Raw genomic sequence first — 20,303 nt, 5'->3', positions numbered from 1 at the left:
CGGGATGCCTTAAGAGCTCGAAGGTTCAGTTAGTCACTCACACCGGACCAAAGTAACTATCACATCCCCTGGCCCCCCGACCCCCCATCCCCCATCCCCCCATTCACACAAAGCAGTCCTGTAACCAACCATCCACCCATTGCACATCCCTCAATTGGTCCCGTCAATTCATGTCTTCACATTCAACACTAAGTAACTCAAAAGGCAAGTTGCCACTCAGCACGCAAGATTGGGCAACATGGGGAAGTGGTGCAAATTAATACATTTTATGTGAGGTAGTAACAAAAGGAAACTGAATAACATAACATTTTCACAAACACCAATGTGCGTACTCTTGGTGAATTACAATATTTTCCTTTTCCTTTGCCTACCGCTCCTACGTGGTGCAACCCCTGTGGCTTCAGCAGAGGTAGTGGCAGACTGCTCAGATCCCTGATCTGACTGCAGAGGTAGTGGCAGACTGCTCAGATCCCTGATCTGACTGCGGAGATGCTCTTGGCTGATGATCTCTGGGTGTTGGAGCCCATGAGCATCCCACCTAAGACTGCTCCACCTGCACCTGTGAATGGGCAGACTCAGCCATCGGGAGATGAGGCAGTATGATGGATACTGGCTGAGGAGTGGGTCAACGGGTGAAAGATGGGAGCGCTTTGAATGGAATTCCCACTTCCACGTCCCCTTTCGCCATCATTCCTCTCCTGGGCCAGAGCAACAACACTCCTGCCTCTCTGCTGGGGAGCAGCTTGGTGCAGATCAGTGATGCCTTGTAAGGCCACGGACAAGGTATCTGTCATCCTGTTTAAGGCAGCAGAAATGATGACATCCAAAGTCTGCATGGCCGAAGTCATGGGCTACATGGACTGGTTTGATAGCCGTGATTGATGTTCCACGGAGGCGGCCACTCTCTCCATGGCAGACATTCTCGCAATGGCTTGTGACATCAATCCACAAATGTTTGAGCTGGACTCTTCCATCCTCTTTGCTATTGTGGACATTGTGCGTGGCACGTCAGCCAGTACCTCGCAAATTTGCTGCTGTCCCTCTATGATTCTCCTTTTTATCGATGGCCCCCGGGGTTCAGCATCTTTGTCCAGGTGAGCAGAGCTTGGAGAGGATTGCACCCCCTGACCTGAACTCTCCACAGCTGTCCCTGCCACCAGTGTCTGCTCGTGCTCACTTGTGAACTGTGACTCACCAGGTGAAAACCCAACTAGCTCTGCCTCCAATCCTGCCTCAGCTCATCTGCTGTCAAAACCTTCACCCATGCCTTTGTAAGATAATGTCTTTAAATGGCAGATGACCTCAGGGAGCCTTAACATCGCTAACTGCTAGATAAAGCAAAGGCAATCAGCCTGTCTGTGACAAGTTTTGGCTGATGCAAGAGCACATGTGAAGTAACCTCATTAAATGGCAGGTGACCTAAGGGAGCCTTAACCTTGTTACAGCCATAGGGTAGGGTATAAATGAATGGCCCAACAAGAACAGAACACAACAGTAGATTCGAACAAGACCGTGCAGTGCTGCTGTCCAGAGACTCAGGCCGAGTAATATCCATCTTGATTCTGTCAATTGTTGCTAAAATACTGTGTGTTATTGATTCTGCTACTGTTGCAATAAAGCCCTGTTATACCCAATTGGGATTGCCAAGCCGAATTATTGAAAGGGTAACCTGGGGCTGAGTGCCCCCAAACGGGAACCCAACACCTTTGTTACCTCTAAACTTGACTATTCCAATGCCCTCTTGGCTGGCCTCCCATCTTTCACCCTCCATAAACTTGAGCCCATCCAAAGCTCTGCTGCCCGTATCCTAACTCGCACCAAGCCCCGTTCACCCATCACTCTTGTGCTCGCGGTTGGATCCTGGTCTGGCCACGCCTTGATTTTAAAATTCTCATCCTTATTTTCAAATCCCTCCATGGCTTCGCCCCTCCCTATCTCTGTAACCTCCTCCAGCCCAACAACCCTCCTCCAATTCTTGCCTCTTGTGCATTCCCGATTTTAATCATTCCACCATTGGCGGCCGTGCCTTCAGCTTCCGAGGCCCTAAGCTCTGGAATTCCCTCCCTAAATCCCTCCGTCTCTCTACCTCTCTCTCCTCCTTTAAGATGCTACTTAAAACCTACCTCTTTGACCAACCTGACCTAATATCTCCTTAAGTGGCTCAGTGTCAAATTTTGTTTGATAATGCTCCTGTGAAGTGCCTTGGGACGTTTTACTACGTTAAAGGTGCTATATAAATGTTGTTGTTGTCGTCGTCGTCGTCTAACTGGACCCACTGAAATGCGAGTATTTGCGCTGGTGCCTGGTAGTCTGTCCTGTGATGGTGCACTCTCAGAAGGAATCAGGTCCTCTCAGGAATTGTCATCAGGAAAGTCGACAGACTGCAGTTCTACGCATGACAAGAAACGGATATGAATTAGTACTGGCAATGTAACAATATTGCCAATCAGCATAATTACGCTTATCATATTTCACTCGTTGCTGAAATCAAGTCAACATGACTCATTCTTGAATGAGGTGTGTGTCAGAGATATTTAATTCTGTCACCAGGCAGCTGCAAAATCCCAGTCTCTCCATCTTCGATGGTCACGGACGCAGAGATGCCACTGATCACCAATGTCTCTTCCTTTGCAGCTGTCAGCTGCACAATCTGAGGCGGGCCACCTCCAGTCCTCTCTCTTGTGTTTTGTGCTCTCTTCTCCTGCAACAGGGGAAAGAACAGAGCTGTGAGTGACTATTGTGTTCACCCAATGGGTACGAACAATGACGGACAGGAAAAGACCCTCTGGTCCATCCAGCCTGTCCCACACAATCATGTGATACCTTATGTATCACAATATATATACTCCCCACCTCACACCATGTATCTCCTGGGAGAGGCAAACAAAACAATAAAAACCCAGCCAATTTGGGGGAAAAAAATCTGGGCAGTTCCTCTCCAACCCCTTTGGCAATCAAAACTAGTCCAGGAGATCACTCTGGCCCTGATAATTTTATACATTACCTACCTTTTGTGAGAGGTGATCTCCGCCCCAGCCAGAAACAGGTTGAAAGAAACCTCGCTTGAAAGAAATCATTGAATCGGCTTCAACCACAGCCTGTTCCGGAAGTCCACTATTCTCTGGGAAAAGAACCACTTCCTAATATCTAACCTAGATCTTGCCTTGTACAACTTAAAATTGCGACCCCTGGACCTCCCTAACGTATTTAATTGGAACAAACTGTCAATAGGAACACAATCTATTCCTATCATAATCTTATAAAGCTCAATCAGATCCCCCTTAAGTCTACGCTTCTCTGAAATGTAGAGTCCAAATTCTTTTAGCCTATCTTGATAACTAAGATGCTTTAAGCTGGGAATTAGTTTAGTGGCCCTTCTCTGCACCCTTTCCAAAGCCTCAATATGACCCACCATGTGAGGAGACCAAAATTGGACACAATATTCCAAATGAGGCTTGACCAAGTTCTTGTACAAGGACAAAGTAGTATGCTTTGTCTTATAGCCAATTGTCCTATAAATGCACCCCAACACCCTATTTGCTCTAGCTATCACTTTACGGCATTGCTCATGAACCTTAAGAGACCTATGCACTAGAATGCCCAGATCTCTTTTTTTCGCCACCTGCTTTAATGCTCTTCCTTGAAGCGTGTATGCGTGTTGATCATTTGTCCTGCCCACATACATAACACTGCATTTCTCCAAATTAAACATCATTTGCTGGTCACGAATCCAGTCCCCCAACGCATCAAGATCCACCTGAAGCAGTCGAGTATCGTCTACAGTCCTGACACTCGGACAGATCTTGGTATCATCTGCAAATTTGCAGATTGTACCCCTAACACCTACATCGAGATCATTAATAAAAACAGTAAAAAGCAACAGTCCCAACACCAATCCCTGCGGGACACCCCTGGTGATGGGTCTTCAAACGGATCCAGATCCATCTATGACTACTTTCTGCCTACTTCTTTCCAGCCAGTTCTCAATCCAGCTCAATGTATTACCACTAATACCAGAGGCTCCGATCTTATAGAGAAGTCTCTTATGCAGTACCTTGTCGAAAGCTTTTTGGAAGTCCAAGTAGACAATGTCTACTGTGCTTCCCTCATCCACCAATTTGGTGACTTCTTCAAAAATATAATCAAATTTGTTAGACTTGACCTTTTTTTGAAGCTATGTTAGGTGTCCCCAGTATATCCCTCTCTATCCAAGTAATCATATATTACATCCCTAATGATTCCTTCAAGCATCTTTCCTATTACTGTTGACAAACTAATGGGTCTATAGCTACTTGGGTTCGTTGTGTCACCTATTTTAAAGATAGGGACTACATTAGCCTTGTTCCAGTCTATGATTGCAGTGAGCTATTAAAAATACGGGCAAGGGGCTCACACAGCACGTGTCCCATCTCCCTGAGGACATTCGGTGCAGTATATTCAGTGAGGGTGTCTATCAGGCAGATGCATCACATTGCATAAGGATTGGGGTGGGTGGCAGTGGTAGATGGATAAATGGGGAGGTGAGGAAGTGCATAGAAAGTGAACGATGGGTGTTCTTGACAAGACAGAGTGAGGTGGGGAGGGGGTGATGGTGGTGTGCACTACAGGATACAGGTGAATCTACAACTGTACTCACCTTTCGTGACCTGGTTAGGTCATTAAAGCACTTCCTGCACTGGATCCAGGAATGCGGCTACAATACTCCTGCTGCTGACCTCCACAGCCATCTCCAATCATACCTTCTTGGTGACAGCAGCAGGTTACTTCCTGCTATTGCTGGGTAAGATTATTTCCTTCCTGCTCCTCACTGCACCCAGCAGTACATCAAGTGGTGTGTCGTTAAACCAGGGCACAGCCCTTGACCACCAAGTCCATCTTTAAACTTTGCCATCTCGCTGTACCTAACTCCTCCAAATTCCATCTTTGAATTGGCCCTTTAAATAGTCGAGTTGAGATTACGACATGCGGATCCACATCACGCCCGCTGTCGCTCATTGGAGTCACGAAATCCGGAAGTAAAATTATAATTAGATAGTCATGTTGAAATCGGACATTCCAACGCACCATAACTTTCTTCCAGGTTTCGCCTCTGCGCTATTATCGGGCCCGGTGTTTCTGTAGTGGAGATTCATCAAGAAGCAGTTGATTTTTAGAATTCATTCCAATCAACATTTTTCTATAAATGCAGCTCAATGGGGATTGCATTCAGTGCTCCCAGAGCACTTGGCTTAGTTGAGGAAGATAAGCAGTAGCAGGAGCAGGAATGGGTTGGCAGAGATGTGAGATGGCGTTAAAGGCGTAATGTCCAAACTCATTGCAATATATCCATTGGTTTTATTGTCCTCGTGGCAGCTGTCTAGGTTAACTGAAGAACAGTGCACAAGGAAGCTAAGGTTTAGCAGGGAAGCAATGACTGAGCTGTGCCATCTCCAGACAGCATATGCAATCTGGATGGCACATCCAGTGACTGTCAAGGCCGCAGCTCTCAATTTCTAATCTTCCAGCTCCTTTCAGACTAGCTTGCAGGAGATTTGTAGTGTCACCCAGTTCAGTACTTATAATTGCATCAAAAGGGTGACTGGTGCTATAAATAGGAGAGTCAAAATCTTCCAAACATTCACCACTATGCAGCTGTAGCTGTGTGAGAGGGTTTTACATTTTTATCACATTGCTGGCCTTCCACAAGTATAAGCGGTGATCGATTGAACCCATGTTGCCTTTGAGCTTTTCCCCATGAAGCTGTAGCCTGCCAAAACAGAAAGGGTTCTACAATCTCAGTGCTCTGCTGATCTGTGACCACCAGAACAGAATCATGCAGGGCAATGTCCAGTTCTTTGGCAGTTGCTGTGATGCCATTATTTTGTATCAATCATCTGTGCCAGCCTAATTTGCAGGTGAAGGGAGACTGGAAGAATACCAACTGGGAGTACAAAGCTACTTTCTTCATCTTTGTTTAATGGAGCAGCCACACAGAGAATCTGAATGAAAATGTAACGAGGCCCATGCAGCCACTAGAATCATTACTGAGCATGCCACTGGTATTCTGAAGCAGTGCTTCAGATGGCTGCATAGATCAGGGACTACATTAAAATATAGGCTTGCAGGGTCTGGCGGATCACTGTAGGGTCATGCACACTCCCCAACTTTGCTCTGCAAAGAGGCGTAACCGCAAAAGAAGAAAAGCAGAATCCAAAAGGCAACACAGCATAGGAAAGAGGCAGTGACAATGAGAAAGTAGATCCTGAAACACCCATGTAGACTTGAAGACTGGTGTGCCAGGCACCGATAAAAGATACATTTCGATCATTGTCAGAGCACTAACCATAAGGAGCCCTTCTGTCCACATGTAGCAAATACATTGTCCCAAAACAGCTTCACACAACTTTGTCATTAACATTTCCTGTGCCTTAGATGCCTTGATAGGTTTGGGGGCTCCCTGCAATATTCCCCAGCCAGAGTCTCACGAATCACTGTGCGTCCTTCATAACATAGCACAACAAAGTTAAAAGGGCAACAGGATTTCTCATCTGATGAGGAAGAAGAGGGTGAAGACCATGCTGAATGACATGAAGAAGGGCGTGAGGAACACCTAGCAGCCCAAGATGCAAGGGATGCACTGACAGCTCAGCGCTTCACCTAAACACTTCTTTCTCCATTGAGACCAAACCCCTTTGCACTAACAGTCCTGCATTTTGTAGCCTTAAAATCATTCAGTTAACTTTCAAATCAAGGACATACTAACAAGACAGACTCATAAGCTGCTCTACAGATGCTGGGATACCAAAATGCTAAAAGTGAAGGTGTACACCAAAACAAACTTTACCAACCCACAGTGCTCTTTTTAACTGAAGGTTTGATGACTCAATTACTTCTACGAAGTCCAACCCCAGTGGCTTGAGCAGAGCTGCTGAGAGGGATTGGCTGCAGTGTCCCTGGAAGTGGCCTCACGGTTCAGGGTAGATTGAAGAACGGGAATGCCCTGCGACAGCACCCCACACATGCTGGAAGTTGACTCCTCCATCCTTCCCACCGGAGTGGTCAAAGTGTTTGGCAGGCTAGCCAATACTTCATACATTTGCTGGTATGTCTCGAGCATTTTCTTTCTCGTGGCTTGGTCCCGGAGTTCTGTATCTCTGTCCTGCTGAGCAGAGCTAGAAAAGGATGGCGCCAATCTTATGGAAATGAGACCTGGCAGCCAAAATCAGCCAGGCCTCCACATCACTCTCACTTCTGGGTGCACTGCCCGTTTCGGGGCTCATGCACACAGTTCATGCACTCCCGTTACATTGTGAACTTTCAAGGTTATTTGCAACATAAAGCTGTGTTGCAAGTTGGCCTTTCTACCAATAAAAAACAAAAGCACCTTACTTTTGATGTTACATTTGCTGAGACACATAGGTGTATTTTTTCAACTTGCTGCCCAGGCATAAAACTGGCATTGCGGATCAGATGGAAATAAAAATCAGCCAGTTTGTATAACAGGTGGCCAATCTATGATGCCAGTCTTACACCAGGGCAGGAAGTTGAAAATCTGCCCTATAGGTTATACAATATGTCAGGACAAAGCTGCAATGAATTATCTTGTTGCTTGGAGACAGGGTTTAATGGTAGAAAGGTCATTCTTACCACTTAACATTTAAATTTACACAATAAAACTAACTGGACTTGTGATAATCCAACAAAAGTCACATATATGCCAAAAACTAGCACACTTGTGACTATTTACAAATCTCTTGTATTGTAAGTGTGAGTAGCACTTGACTGATGACTATTTATGTGGACATAAATGGCACCCACCCCCCACCCCTGCCTCTAGATACTCCAGATGGGATGACAGTATAAACAAAAACCTGAAATGCATGTTAACTCCTCAATCCCAAAGCATTACAAATAAAATAAGCTTCTGGTTCATGCAGTATTTTGAGAAACTTTATAGAAAGAGGCACAATAGCTGGTCCCAAAACATGTTATTTTGCTTCATATATTAAATACTTTGCAATTTTGTACAATTATGTTAATGTTTAAAAGTGCTCTTAATTGTCAAATATCTTAACCAATATTCATTCTTAATGATATCCTGGCACTTATATTGTCGCCTGTATGAATTAATTTCCATAGTTTTGGTTCAGCATGAGCTGGACACTTAAATACCTATTTCTCCAAATAGAATTTTTAAGCACAATCACATACTAAAATGACTGTTCAAATTGTAAATTCTCACAACTTTTGTAAAGTTTGAATAGATGCTGGTGGACTTACTTGATAAGATATGGAACACAGTCAATATTGGAAATTTTTGAGGTGAAGGGTGAAGCTACAGAGGCCTCTTGTTCTGACAGCGAGATCCCTGCATGAGCAGTCTTTAAAGCCTAGAAATAAAAATATTTCAACTCGTGCACATCTCCATCTCTTTTTATTTTCAACCCTAGCTAGATTAGTCTTGTGGAAATTGTGTTTTTTAAACCACAGATTTGTGATTTTCACTGAGGTCATTTTTGTAGTAAACTACAAACATAATGGCTAAGAAGTTGAATTGTGGCCAAAACGGGCGGCAAGTCAGTAAAGCAATTGTTTTGTGCGCTGGTCCCTGCCTGTCTGACCCCTGCCTGTCTGACCTCTGACTGCAATTCAGTATCGAGCCTCACTTGAATTAAACAGGTGCGCTGCGGATGAAAATCCGGTGTCCCGATGCAGCTCACTGGTCGGGGCCTGATGACTTCCAGCCAGCTCCACGCGGAGCCGGCCTGCAGGTAGTCCTGGGGGGCGAGAGCGATGCAGAGGGGGCTCCTCTTGACTCCAAAGAAATTAAACTTTGAAAAAGTTTTGTGCCCATATCTTGAATGGCCTCCAAGCCATTTATACACGAATTTCAATCAGGGTCCTGCAACCAATGTTTCAGGAGATCTAAAAGTCACCGGCTTCCAATTTGGCAGCCGACGCACTTCCGAAGAAGATTTACCGTGGGATATCAAGACCTAAAATTCGTGCTTCTATCTTTCATTTTGCACCAAAAAAACGGGCGAAGCGATGTTGAATATCCCCCCCCCCCCCCCCATTCATTACAATTGAAAGATAGCAAATTTTAAATTTCAAGTTATATTTACTGAATTTGTTCAATCTAATAAGATAGCCAGTTTCACTAAAGAGGGCAACCATTACACCATAAAATATGGTAGTCATGATGTGGAGATGCCGGTGATGGACTGGGGTTGACAATTGTAAACAATTTTACAACACCAAGTTATAGTCCAGCAATTTTATTTTAAATTCACAAGCTTTCGGAGGCTTCCTCCTTCGTCAGGTAAATGTTTAAACATTTGAAAAAATTTACCTGACGAAGGAGGAAGCCTCCGAAAGCTTGTGAATTTAAAATAAAATTGCTGGACTATAACTTGGTGTTGTAAAATTGTTTACAACCATAAAATATAAAGAGGGAAGATTAATCAATTTGTTTCAGAAAGCAAAAGAAACATTTCATTCTTTTCTGAAGTCTCATTTCTCAATTTTCCTCAACTAATAATGGCCCAGTTTTCCCTTGTTCGCTGATACAAAGCACTTGGCCTCACCTTTGAAGGATTTTGGGCTTTTTGATGGGGCCTGCTCTTAAGGAAGACTAAGTAAGGCCTAAGAAGCGGAAACAGTCAGGGTGATGCTCACCTGGGAACTGTGAAATGGACAAAGGAATGGACTTGAAATCCCGGATTAGCAGGGTGAAAACTTGGTAAAAGAGCATAATTGGATAAAAGTATGGACAGCAAATGAGGGATGTGCACATGTGCAGCCAATACAATTGAAAGTAAATTACAGATAGACTAATTTTGGATCAATAGTCTACTGAGGAATGGATCATTGTATCGAAACATCAATTGAACATAAGCCACAGGGTAATAAAATTGCCAGCTTGGTCAAAATCAAAGAGAATGCTAGATCTTGTTTACTGCTGAAGTTGCTTTGAGAGAGAGAAAATGTTACAGACTAACTGCTGACTTGCTGTTTTCCTCAAGGACAAATCTTCTTCGAAACTTGCTTGCCGTTACACAATGAGATAAAGAAAACGATAAGGGCTACAGTTGCTGACAGTTGAAAGCAGAGAAAAACAAGTCTATATATGGTTATTCTGCACAGCCACGGACTCAAGGAGAGATAAGAGTATAAAACACCCAGGCTTACAGTGATTTTGAGGAGATCATAAGAAGCATTCAAAGAAGAAGTTGTTGATGAAGAGTTACCGCTCAACTCTCCCTGAACTAGGATCTAATCACCCTTGGTACTGAGTTATGTTCCCTAGACAAGGTTATATGGTATTATTATCTGGGAAACTGTCGTGTTTTAATGTCAATAAAATTAGAAAACCAATTATAAAATCTCGGTTGATTCTCAACCTTTGGAGCCCACTAAATAAGAAAACCCTACACCTTAATATCATGGCTGTGAATGGAACTCAGAAGAAATGGGAAATCAGTCCTACTACTCCATGGTGCCATGAGTTTGTGCTCCAATGTTCTGTGCCTCTATGTTAGTTTGCAATGCACAAATATTATTGGACATAAAATTGTATTACTACGAAGCAAGTTTTCTATTACATTTTCTCACAATATAATGGCAAATGACCATTAAAAACAAATCCTTGAGGTTTCCCTGCAGCTTAGTGAGTAACTGTAATTAATGGCGTGGTGCCATGCTATTCAGATGGGGAGGTCCCATGTTTGATCCCTGGTTCATGCTGAATTTGTTGATTTCAGATGGCACCAATTGGGATGCTACAATTGGTCCAAGTGCCCCAGGGTATTGAGAGGAAAATTTACCAAGGGTTGCCACTCCTGATTGCTATTCAGTCACCTTCAGCTCAAAAATATACATCATAGACGTCAGGCAAAGGCAGGATCAAGGTTGGCATGATGCCCTCCCACTGAAAGCATTTGGGTTTACCATCTATCTAATTTGTGGAAAGGTTACAGACCTACTTTAAGATTGCTGCAGAATGATATTCACATCAGGCAAGATCTCAATCGGGCTCATACCTATAAGGCCTAACAATCCTGTTTTAAACTACATGGTACCTAAACTGGTGACATTTCTAGGCACATTGAAGCTCTAAACAATATAAGGAAGGCAGTCAGTGAAGACGCCTGTGGTGTAGACCTGTTAGCCTGCTCATTTCACAAAATTTAGATACTGCTCAAGGTCTCACCAGGTAAAGGTTAAGAGCAGTCAGTAGAGGAACCTCAATTTCTGAACATTTTCATTTGTTTACTTCTCTGATTCCTTTAAGTTCCTCACTCTAGATTGCTATTTTGAATCAGAAGTCCTCGCAGTTCTAGTTTTGTTTTACTGAAAGACATTAACAGAGTTTAGAGAATGAATTACCACAGTTTCAATTAGTTTCTGGGAATGGGAGCTGGAAGATGAAAATGTTGGCTATATGAAGCAGATTATATATATAAGCAGATCGTGAAGTTAGGGAAACCTCTGTCCTTGACTGGTTTGTTATAATTTGTTCAGTTCTTGCATTACTGGTATGTTCTTTACATAATTTCACTTTCTTTACTTGTAATCGTGTAGATTTTCTTTATCCACACCAAAAAACTGAGATTTTCATATTCACTGTAGATAAACATTTAAATTTGATAAAAACTACAACTGTCCACACTTTGAATGACATAACTTGAACATGAGGAGATTATCTACCAGTTCCATTCATTTCAATGCAAATAATTATTTTTCTGCAAGATTAAAAAGCTATGATCAAAAATTACCTAGTTTCTTCACTTTATAGCTATACTAAATCAACTAAAACTAAATGATTTCTATCCTATATGTAAGATAGAATTCATGTTGTACTAATCTTCAAGTTGTATTCTGTTAATACTACAAATTAGTTAGTAAATTATATGTAAATATTAATGCTATATCAATTACAGTATACTGGCTGTGGGGTAATTTTGGTTTTGCCACTGTGATTCTTTTCTTAGTACTGTCTGTTCTCTGTTATAATGTATCTGAAAAGAATTTTTATGGAGATTCTATTGTATGTGGTCTAAAATAAAAAAAGAAAGTCTTTTACAGATGGAGGTCAACTGAATTCTGCTGATTAGAATTCCAGCATACTCACCCCACAGTCATTTGCACCATCTCCACACATTCCCACATAATAACTGGAAAATAAAAAGTCAGTCATTTCCAAAAAACTCCAATTGTTAGCACTATAACTCTCAGAAGAATGATTCTTTTCTAGATACTGTTCTTCAAGAGTGCACATTACCGCTTTAACTGGATTATTAAGCTTTATGTAAAGCCCCTTTTGATATTCTACGTGTGCCCTTTGAAAGTGTTGAAAGATAATTCATTGCACTGCTTAAGATATTTGCATTGGTCCTGTAATGCACCAATTTAAATATCAATGGCCATTGTAAACAATTCCTAACTGTGCTTATAGACCTAAAGATAATACTATCACTTCTGCACTAAAATAAAATTTAAAACAAAATACTCATTGGGATTATTGCAAAAATAACTAGGGGACAAATGTGATTTAATAAAATTCTAATTTATACAAAGGTGAGTGACAGGTGGAATGTATTTCCATACTTCCAGGGACTGTAATGGAGGCAGCATTCTGGAATCATTTAAGAAACTGCTAAATACTACGAAAGTGGATTGTAGGTTTGTTCTGGATGGATGAGCTAACGTGCAATGAATGGTCTTTCACATCTGTATCTATCTTGTGATTTTGTGATTGCAGAATTTTTTCTTAATCTATTTTCGAATATAAAGTTATAGAGAAAAGGAAAACTGAAAAAAATATTGGCATAAAAGAATAGAGAATATTTGCTAGAATTGTCATTGAAAACTTATTTGCATAAGACCTATGAAAGGAAATTAATTGTTTTAGCTCCCATTTTGGATTTATGGTCAGAATGCCACCAGATGACAGGCGAATAAATTCAATTGAAAGTAATAAGAAAATAAATGCTTTTAAAAAATATCTATTGTAAAGTATTTACCATACATTTACCCATTGATGATAATTTTAATAAGGAATACTATCTTACAGCATTATTGACCTAAAAATGAATCAAAATGGATATCCAGTTTGGCCTGTTTTTGCAGTGAATTATCAACTGAAAAGCATACGTTTAAAATCATGGTAAAATAATATTCATGGCTGATGGGGTTCACTGAAGACCAATCCGTACATTGGGCAAACAATTTTTGTTTGACTTAGTATGTCTTTATCTTGGTCAAAAACTATACATTTATAAAACTTACTCCAATTTTTGAAACTCCTCTATTAGGCTTCCCTTCTGGTTTGGTGACATTCTGGCAAAAACTGTAGCACTTATAAGCAACTGAAATGAAAATACAATTCAGAAAGTTAACTCAGAGTAGTACTTACTAATATTGTTGTACAAGCACAAGGACATCATTTAAGAAAAGTATGATTATATAGATATCCTTTGTATTAGATAACTTACCTTAGGTAGTAAATGATAGAAGTGTTGAATTAGAATTTCATAGGATTTTCCAGTCATAGCAAAATGAAAGTCTTTCTTCTTTTCAAAACCATCTATGGGAATTTTAGTTTCCTTGAACATGCAAATATTTTGTTTATCATACTATTAGAGTAAAGGTATAGAGCCAAAAATATTACTACTAATAATATATGTGGGTGTGTGTTACAAGGTTACAAGGCAAAGTGGTTCAGATGGTGTTAATAACTATGAAATCAGAGCTTATGGGGCCTATAAGTAACATTTGAACAAATAACTCATACTGTAGTAACGAATTAAAAGCTTTAATTTGATGCTAAGTAATTTATTTTATGTATCATAAAATAAAATATATAAATCACTAATCCACTATTGAAAAAGCCTCAAATGCTGGGTCCCCAACTCTTTACAATCTATATTAACGATTTGGAGGAGGGGACCAAGTGTAACATATCAAAGTTTGCAGATGATACAAAGATGGGAGGGAAAGTGGAGAGTGAGGAGGACATAAAAAACCTACAAGGGGATATAGACAGGCAGGGTGAGTGGGCGGAGATTTGGCAGATGCAATACAATATTGGAAAATGTGAGGTTATGCACTTTGGCAGGAAAAATCAGAGAGCAAGTTATTATCTTAATGGCGAGAAACTGGAAAGTACTGCAGTACAAAGGGATCTGGGGGTCCTAGTGCAAGAAAATCAAAAAGTTAGTATGCAGGTGCAGCAGGTGATCAAGAAGGCCAACGGAATGTTGGCGTTTATTGCTAGGGGGATAGAATATAAAAACAGGGAGGTATTGCTGCAGTTATATAAGGTATTGGTGAGACCGCACCTGGAATACTGCATACAGTTTTGGTGTCCATACTTAAGAAAAGACATACTTGCTCTCGAGGCAGTACATAGAAGGTTCACTCGGTTAATCCCGGGGATGAGGGGGCGGACATATGAGGAGAGGTTGAGTAGATTGGGACTCTACTCATTGGAGTTCAGAAGAATGAGAGGCGATCTTATTGAAACATATAAGATTGTGAAGGGGCTTGATCGGGTGGATGCGGTAAGGATGTTCCCAAGGATGGGTGAAACTAGAACTAGGGGGCATAATCTTAGAATAAGGGGCTGCTCTTTCAAAACTGAGATGAGGAGAAACTTCTTCACTCAGAGGGTAGTAGGTCTGTGGAATATGCTGCCCCAGGAAGCTGTGGAAGCTACATCATTAAATAAATTTAAAACAGAAATAGACAGTTTCCTCGAAGTAAAGGGAATTAGGGGTTACGGGGAGCGGGCAGGAAATTGGACATGAATTTAGATTTGAGGTTAGGATCAGATCAGCCATGATCTTATTGAATGGCGGAGCAGGCTCGAGGGGCCGATTGGCCTACTCCTGCTCCTATTTCTAAAAAAATATTACAGTACTTGTTACATTATGTCATAAACTACAAAAAAGTACTGGCCAACATACATACACAAGCATAATCATTTGAAATAGCTGGCTGTGAGTTACAAAGTGACAATTCAAACTATTGGTTCTGTTGATATACTGGTTAGATTTCATTCTCACAATTTGTAATGTTACCATGAGAACTCCTCAGATGAATCATAACTTTGTAACTCACTGACGGCTAATTATTTTCTGATATATATTAAATACAACATTGTTATGAATAGTAGCACCTAATATTCAATCAATGCTTACATTAGTGCAAATCTGACCATTGTCCTTGCCACTTTCCATTAGCTTCCAGGTGATGCATGCTGGACCAGATTCTTTTGCATTTGAGGCTTCAATTAAAATGATTTTGTGAGCTAATGGGATCATCCCAGCATTTCTAGCCACTGTGACAGCTGTCTGCAAGTTATCACCTGTAGAAAATAATGACTGCAATTTTAAAACAGTTTGCAACAGCCCCACTGCTAAATGAGAAAAAATAATTGACAATCATCCCATTACCTTCCAATTGCGTGCTTTGAGTAGTTCATCAACCTACTCAACAGCTGTGTATGTTTTTTTGAAAAGCTCTTCATACAGTATTAATATGCAAATTAGACTAATTAAAAATAAAACTTTCTCCAATAATTCAAGAAGGTATTAGACTTATCCCAACCCTGGAAGGCAAGGTAAGCCTAAGTTTTAGGGAATATTATCATTCATTGTATTTGACAAATTTTCAGTCCTACATAAATTGTAGCTTATTAAAAATTGCTTTACCTATCACTCTGTTCATCGGGTAAAATTATATTAAATGCTTATTACACAAGCTTTTAATCATGCTCTTGTTAGTATAGTTGTAATAGGGACCACTTGTTTCTCATCAGTTTTAAAGAATACTGTTGTGTAGATTGTGACAAATTAATGTAGGGATTTCATTAAAAATAAGTTAATGCCATACTGAATGCTTTTCATTTAAGAAGATAAGAATGTAAGAAATAGGAGCAGGAGTAGACCAGGCGGCCCCTCGAGCCTGCTCTGCCATTCAATAAGATCATGGCTGATCTTCTACCTCAACTCCACTTTCCTGCCCTATCCCCACACCCCTTGATTCCCTTAGTGTTCAAAAATCTATTGATCTCAGTCTTAAATATACTCAACGAATGAGCATCCATAGCCCTTTGGGGTAGAGAATTCCAAAGATTTACAACGTTCTGAATGAAGAAATTTTTCCTCACCTCGGTCCTAAATGGTCGACCCCTTATCTTGAGACTATGCCTCCTAGTTCTAGACTCTCCAGCTGGGGAAACAGCTTCTCAGCACCTACCCTGTCAAGCCCTCTAAGAATTTTATATGTTTCAATGAGATCGCCTCTCATTCTTCTAAACTCCAGAGAATATAGGCCCATTCTACTCAATCTCTCCTCATAGGACAACCCTCTCATCCCAGGAATCAATCTAGTGAACCTTCGTTGTACCCCCTCTAAGGCAAGTATATCTTTCCCTAGGTAAGGAGACCAAAACTGTACACAGTACTCCAGGTGTGGCTTCACCAGAGCCCTAAATGATTACAGCAAGATCTCCTTACTCTTATACTCCAACCCCCTTGCAATAAAGGCTAATGCCCCATTTGCCTTCCTAATTGCTTGCTGTACCTGCATGTTAACTTTTTGTGATTCGTGTACAAGGACACCCAAATCTCTCTGAATACCAATTTACTAGTCTCTCACCTTTTAAAAAATATTCTGCTTTTCTATTCTTCCTACCAGAGTGGATAATTTCACATTTCCCCACATTATACTCCTTGCCACCTTGCCACCCACTCACCTAACCTGTCTATATTCCTTTGCAGATTATTTGCATCCTCACAGCTTACTTATCCACCTAGCTTTGTATCGTCACCAAACTTGGATACATTACACTCAGTCCCCTCATCTAAGTCATTGATATATATTGTAAACAGTTGAGACCCAAGCACTGATCCTTGTGGTACCCCACTAGTTACAGCCTGCCAACCTGAAAATGACCTGTTTATCCCTACTCTATTTTCTATCCGTTAACCTATCCTCTATCCATGCTAATATGTTACCCTCAACCCCATGAGCCCTTATCTTGCATAACAACCTTTTATGTGGCACCTTATCAAATGCCTTTTGAAAATCCAAATATGCTACATCCACTGGTTTCCCCCTTATCTACCCTGCTAGTTACACCCTCAAAAAATTCTAATAGATGTGTCAAACATGATTTCCATTTCATAAAACCGTGTTGTCTCTGCCTAATCATATTATGATTTTCTAAGTGCCCTGTTACCACATCCTTAATAATAGATTCTAGCATTTTCCCTACTACTGATGTCAGGCTAACTGGCCTATAGTTCCCTGTTTTCTCTCTCCCTCCTTTTTTGAATAGCAGGGTTGCATTTGCTACTTTCCAATCCACGGGGACCGTTCTATCTCTGCAGCCGGCTCTTTTAAAACCATAGGATGTAGGCCATCAGATCCAGGGGATTTGTTGGCTTTTAGTCCCATTAATTTCTCCAGTACTTTTTCTTAGTTACTTTAAGTTCCTCACTCTCATTAGACCCTTGGTTCCCCATTAATTCTGGTATGTTTTTTGTATCTTCTACTGTGAAGACAGATACAAAATATTTGTTTAATGTCTCTGCCATTTCCCTAGTCCCCATTATAATTTCTCCTGTCTCTGCCTCTGAGGGACCCATATTTACTTTCGCTAATCTCTTCCTCAATCCTACCTTTAGGCTTATGTCATTGAAGGAATTATTCACTTGAGGAAGTTGTGAAAGGCAAACATCATTGTCCCATTGACATACAACTCAGCCTTGTCTACTGTTTGGATCAAACGACGATATGTCGAGCAACTCAACTCAACGGGGTTGGGGGGGGAGGTGATCTTAACTTGGAGCAAATTTCCGGTAGGAACCTGCTCTGGCGAGTTAATTTCTCGCCTGGCAGCAGGAGGCCTTTGGAGATTTTAACCACTGGACCTCATTTACATGTCGCCTTCCGGGCAGGAAGAGGGCGCAGTGCATCTGCTGGCTGCAGAGCGTCTATTGGCTTGCAAGTAAGTGGCGGGGAGGGGGTTTTGGGAGGGAGAGTCGGAGTGTCCAGAATAGGAAGCCCACAACTCTCCTTGTGTGACTCAAAATCAAGTGCACTGAAAGCAATACAACCTAGAGATGGCTGTTGACGCCATTGCTGGACAAATGCTTCATGCATTCATATGATGTTCTTTTGCTAACTTAGCAGAGGCATCAACTCATGGGTTAACACCTACATAAAATAGCACACAGGGGAATGTCATATGAATGTATTAAGCTTTCATCTCTAATACTGCCAACATTTCTTATTGAGGGTCGCAACTGAAAAATTCTATTCAGTGTTTGGGAGCACAGTGCCATTTGTTTCAGGTAATCCCAGCCAATGTTTGTCTGATTAGATCTAATTTCTAAGCAGGTGGCACTAATAACATTTAAAATACATTCCAAATGGAATGTAAACCATAGCTTAGGCACAAAAATATTACATCTCTGAACGCCTTAGTTCAGGAGTTCCTGAATCTAAATATTCAGATTATTCAAACATTAATTATTTTAATGGGAAGTGTCTACCTGGGACATGATTTCATCATCCACTAGAGCTAGCAAATGATGCATAGGTCACTGTAGAATTCCTCTCTAAATATCCAGTGTCTTTGAATATTTATAAGATAGCAAATTAAAGAGGTTTGATTGGGAGCCAGTTCAAGGAGCATTTCTTTAAAAAGACAGAGGTGAGCTTCCTGAAAAAGATCTAAAAAATATTTCAAACTTATTTGGCATTAAAATATATAGGGGCTTAAAACTTGACCCTTGGGCAGCATTGCCACTGACCAACACAGGTGTCCGCACATCTGTGAAAGAATAAGTTGATCTTACCCAATTACGTGAAGTCAGTTCATTTGAAGAATTTTTTGGTACTCTGGGACCATCACAAATGATTCATTGGCCAGTGAAGGACTGTTGTTACACATTTTTGATATTTTAATATCAGATCAGATTAATTTGAATGCCCAGATCAAGTTTGGGGAAGGGCACCAAGCATGGGGCAGTGGGGCTTCAGCATGGGGGCAGAGATGGCACAGGGATGGTAACTTTTTTTAAATTCGAGCTTCCCCTACAGTATCGATTCCATAACGCAACAGGAGCACCTGAGCAGCACTTCAGCCACACAGTGCCCAATTCAGGGGAGATCCTAATTTTAAAAAAAACTCCTAATCCCCTCCCATACCATCTCTGCCTCCATGCCTGAAGCCCTCCCTATCCTTATGCCTAGTGCCCCTTCCCGATCCTTCACCTGATCTGGACGTTGAAATATCAAAAATGTGTCACAACAGACATCCAGAATGGAACAGTGCATAAATTTGTCTAATATACCAAAAATGTCATAGTGTGCAGAGAAATAATAGAATTTAATCCATCACATAGCAAACAACAAAGATATCTCAGCCACTGGGCACCTTATCGAACTGATTACCCTTTATGTGCGAGCCTAGGCTGTGAGTGTCAGCAGGCTACTGGGCCATGGAGCCCAATTGTGGTCTTACCTGACATCCACACCAATCATTAGACAGTAAGTAGGAGTGGGAACTCTGGCTAATTTTTTTCCTTGGGATCTCAGGCCAATTGTAACACTGCTATCACCCATTGTTTGGGGTTGGCTAACTTAGTACAAACCGAGGATTGAACTTGGGATTTTCCTGATCTGTATGGCTCAACTATTCACTGCCTTAACTAACTAAACCATCAGGTAATCCATAAGCATACTTATAATAAATAGAGTAAGCCATAATGAATTTCCCAAGCACCTGTGATCATAACTGTTCGAATCCTGGCATTGGACAACTCAGATAAAACAGGGATTGTTTGCGGCTTCAGTTTGTTCTCCAGAATCAGTAATCCAAGAAATATTAGATCAGATTCCACATCTTCCCTTTGATAAATGAAGAAAAAAGGAAAGCAATTATTACACTTTATATGCATCTGATGTGAACTCCAAGCTATACCTTTCTCAATTAAGTGCATTGAACCAATACTCTGCTTATAGGATTCAGGTATTGTATACACATGAAATACAGTTCACATATTTATGCAATGTAAAAACTGGGTTTGGATACAAGCTGGGTATTTCTCCATTCCTCTCAAAAAGTGCTTGCATGTAAACAAAGGTAGGCAGTCTCGTCTTACACTGGAATTCTGATCTCCTTCCTATATGCATATAAAGGGGTCCTGGTTTGAGGTTAAACCCCTTGGAGCAGTTCTCAAATATGCTTACTTCCCTTTCAAGCTGCAAACAGATAATTGCAAATGAAGATATCTTAGAACAGACTC

The 20,303-nt window shown here is 41.1% G+C and overlaps 1 protein-coding gene across 5 annotated transcripts in view; it reads right to left on the bottom strand.

Annotated features, from left to right (window-relative positions):
• LOC137331470 (probable cation-transporting ATPase 13A4) overlaps positions 1–20,303 on the bottom strand; it is a 91,997-nt gene that overhangs the window by 22,105 nt on the left and 49,589 nt on the right. For all 5 annotated transcript variants that reach the window (XM_067995287.1, XM_067995285.1, XM_067995284.1 and 2 more), the window contains 6 exons: positions 19,781–19,905; positions 15,183–15,349; positions 13,476–13,586; positions 13,270–13,349; positions 12,113–12,155; positions 8,260–8,369 (listed from right to left, as the gene is read on the bottom strand). In XM_067995287.1, the coding sequence (XP_067851388.1) occupies positions 8,260–8,369; positions 12,113–12,155; positions 13,270–13,349; positions 13,476–13,586; positions 15,183–15,349; positions 19,781–19,905 (636 nt within the window). The remainder of the gene's footprint in view (positions 1–8,259; positions 8,370–12,112; positions 12,156–13,269; positions 13,350–13,475; positions 13,587–15,182; positions 15,350–19,780; positions 19,906–20,303) is intronic.

Source organism: Heptranchias perlo, chromosome 13 (genome assembly GCF_035084215.1).
Source record: "Heptranchias perlo isolate sHepPer1 chromosome 13, sHepPer1.hap1, whole genome shotgun sequence".
Classification (NCBI taxonomy): domain Eukaryota; kingdom Metazoa; phylum Chordata; class Chondrichthyes; order Hexanchiformes; family Hexanchidae; genus Heptranchias; species Heptranchias perlo.
This window is presented reverse-complemented; position numbering and strand designations above follow the sequence as displayed.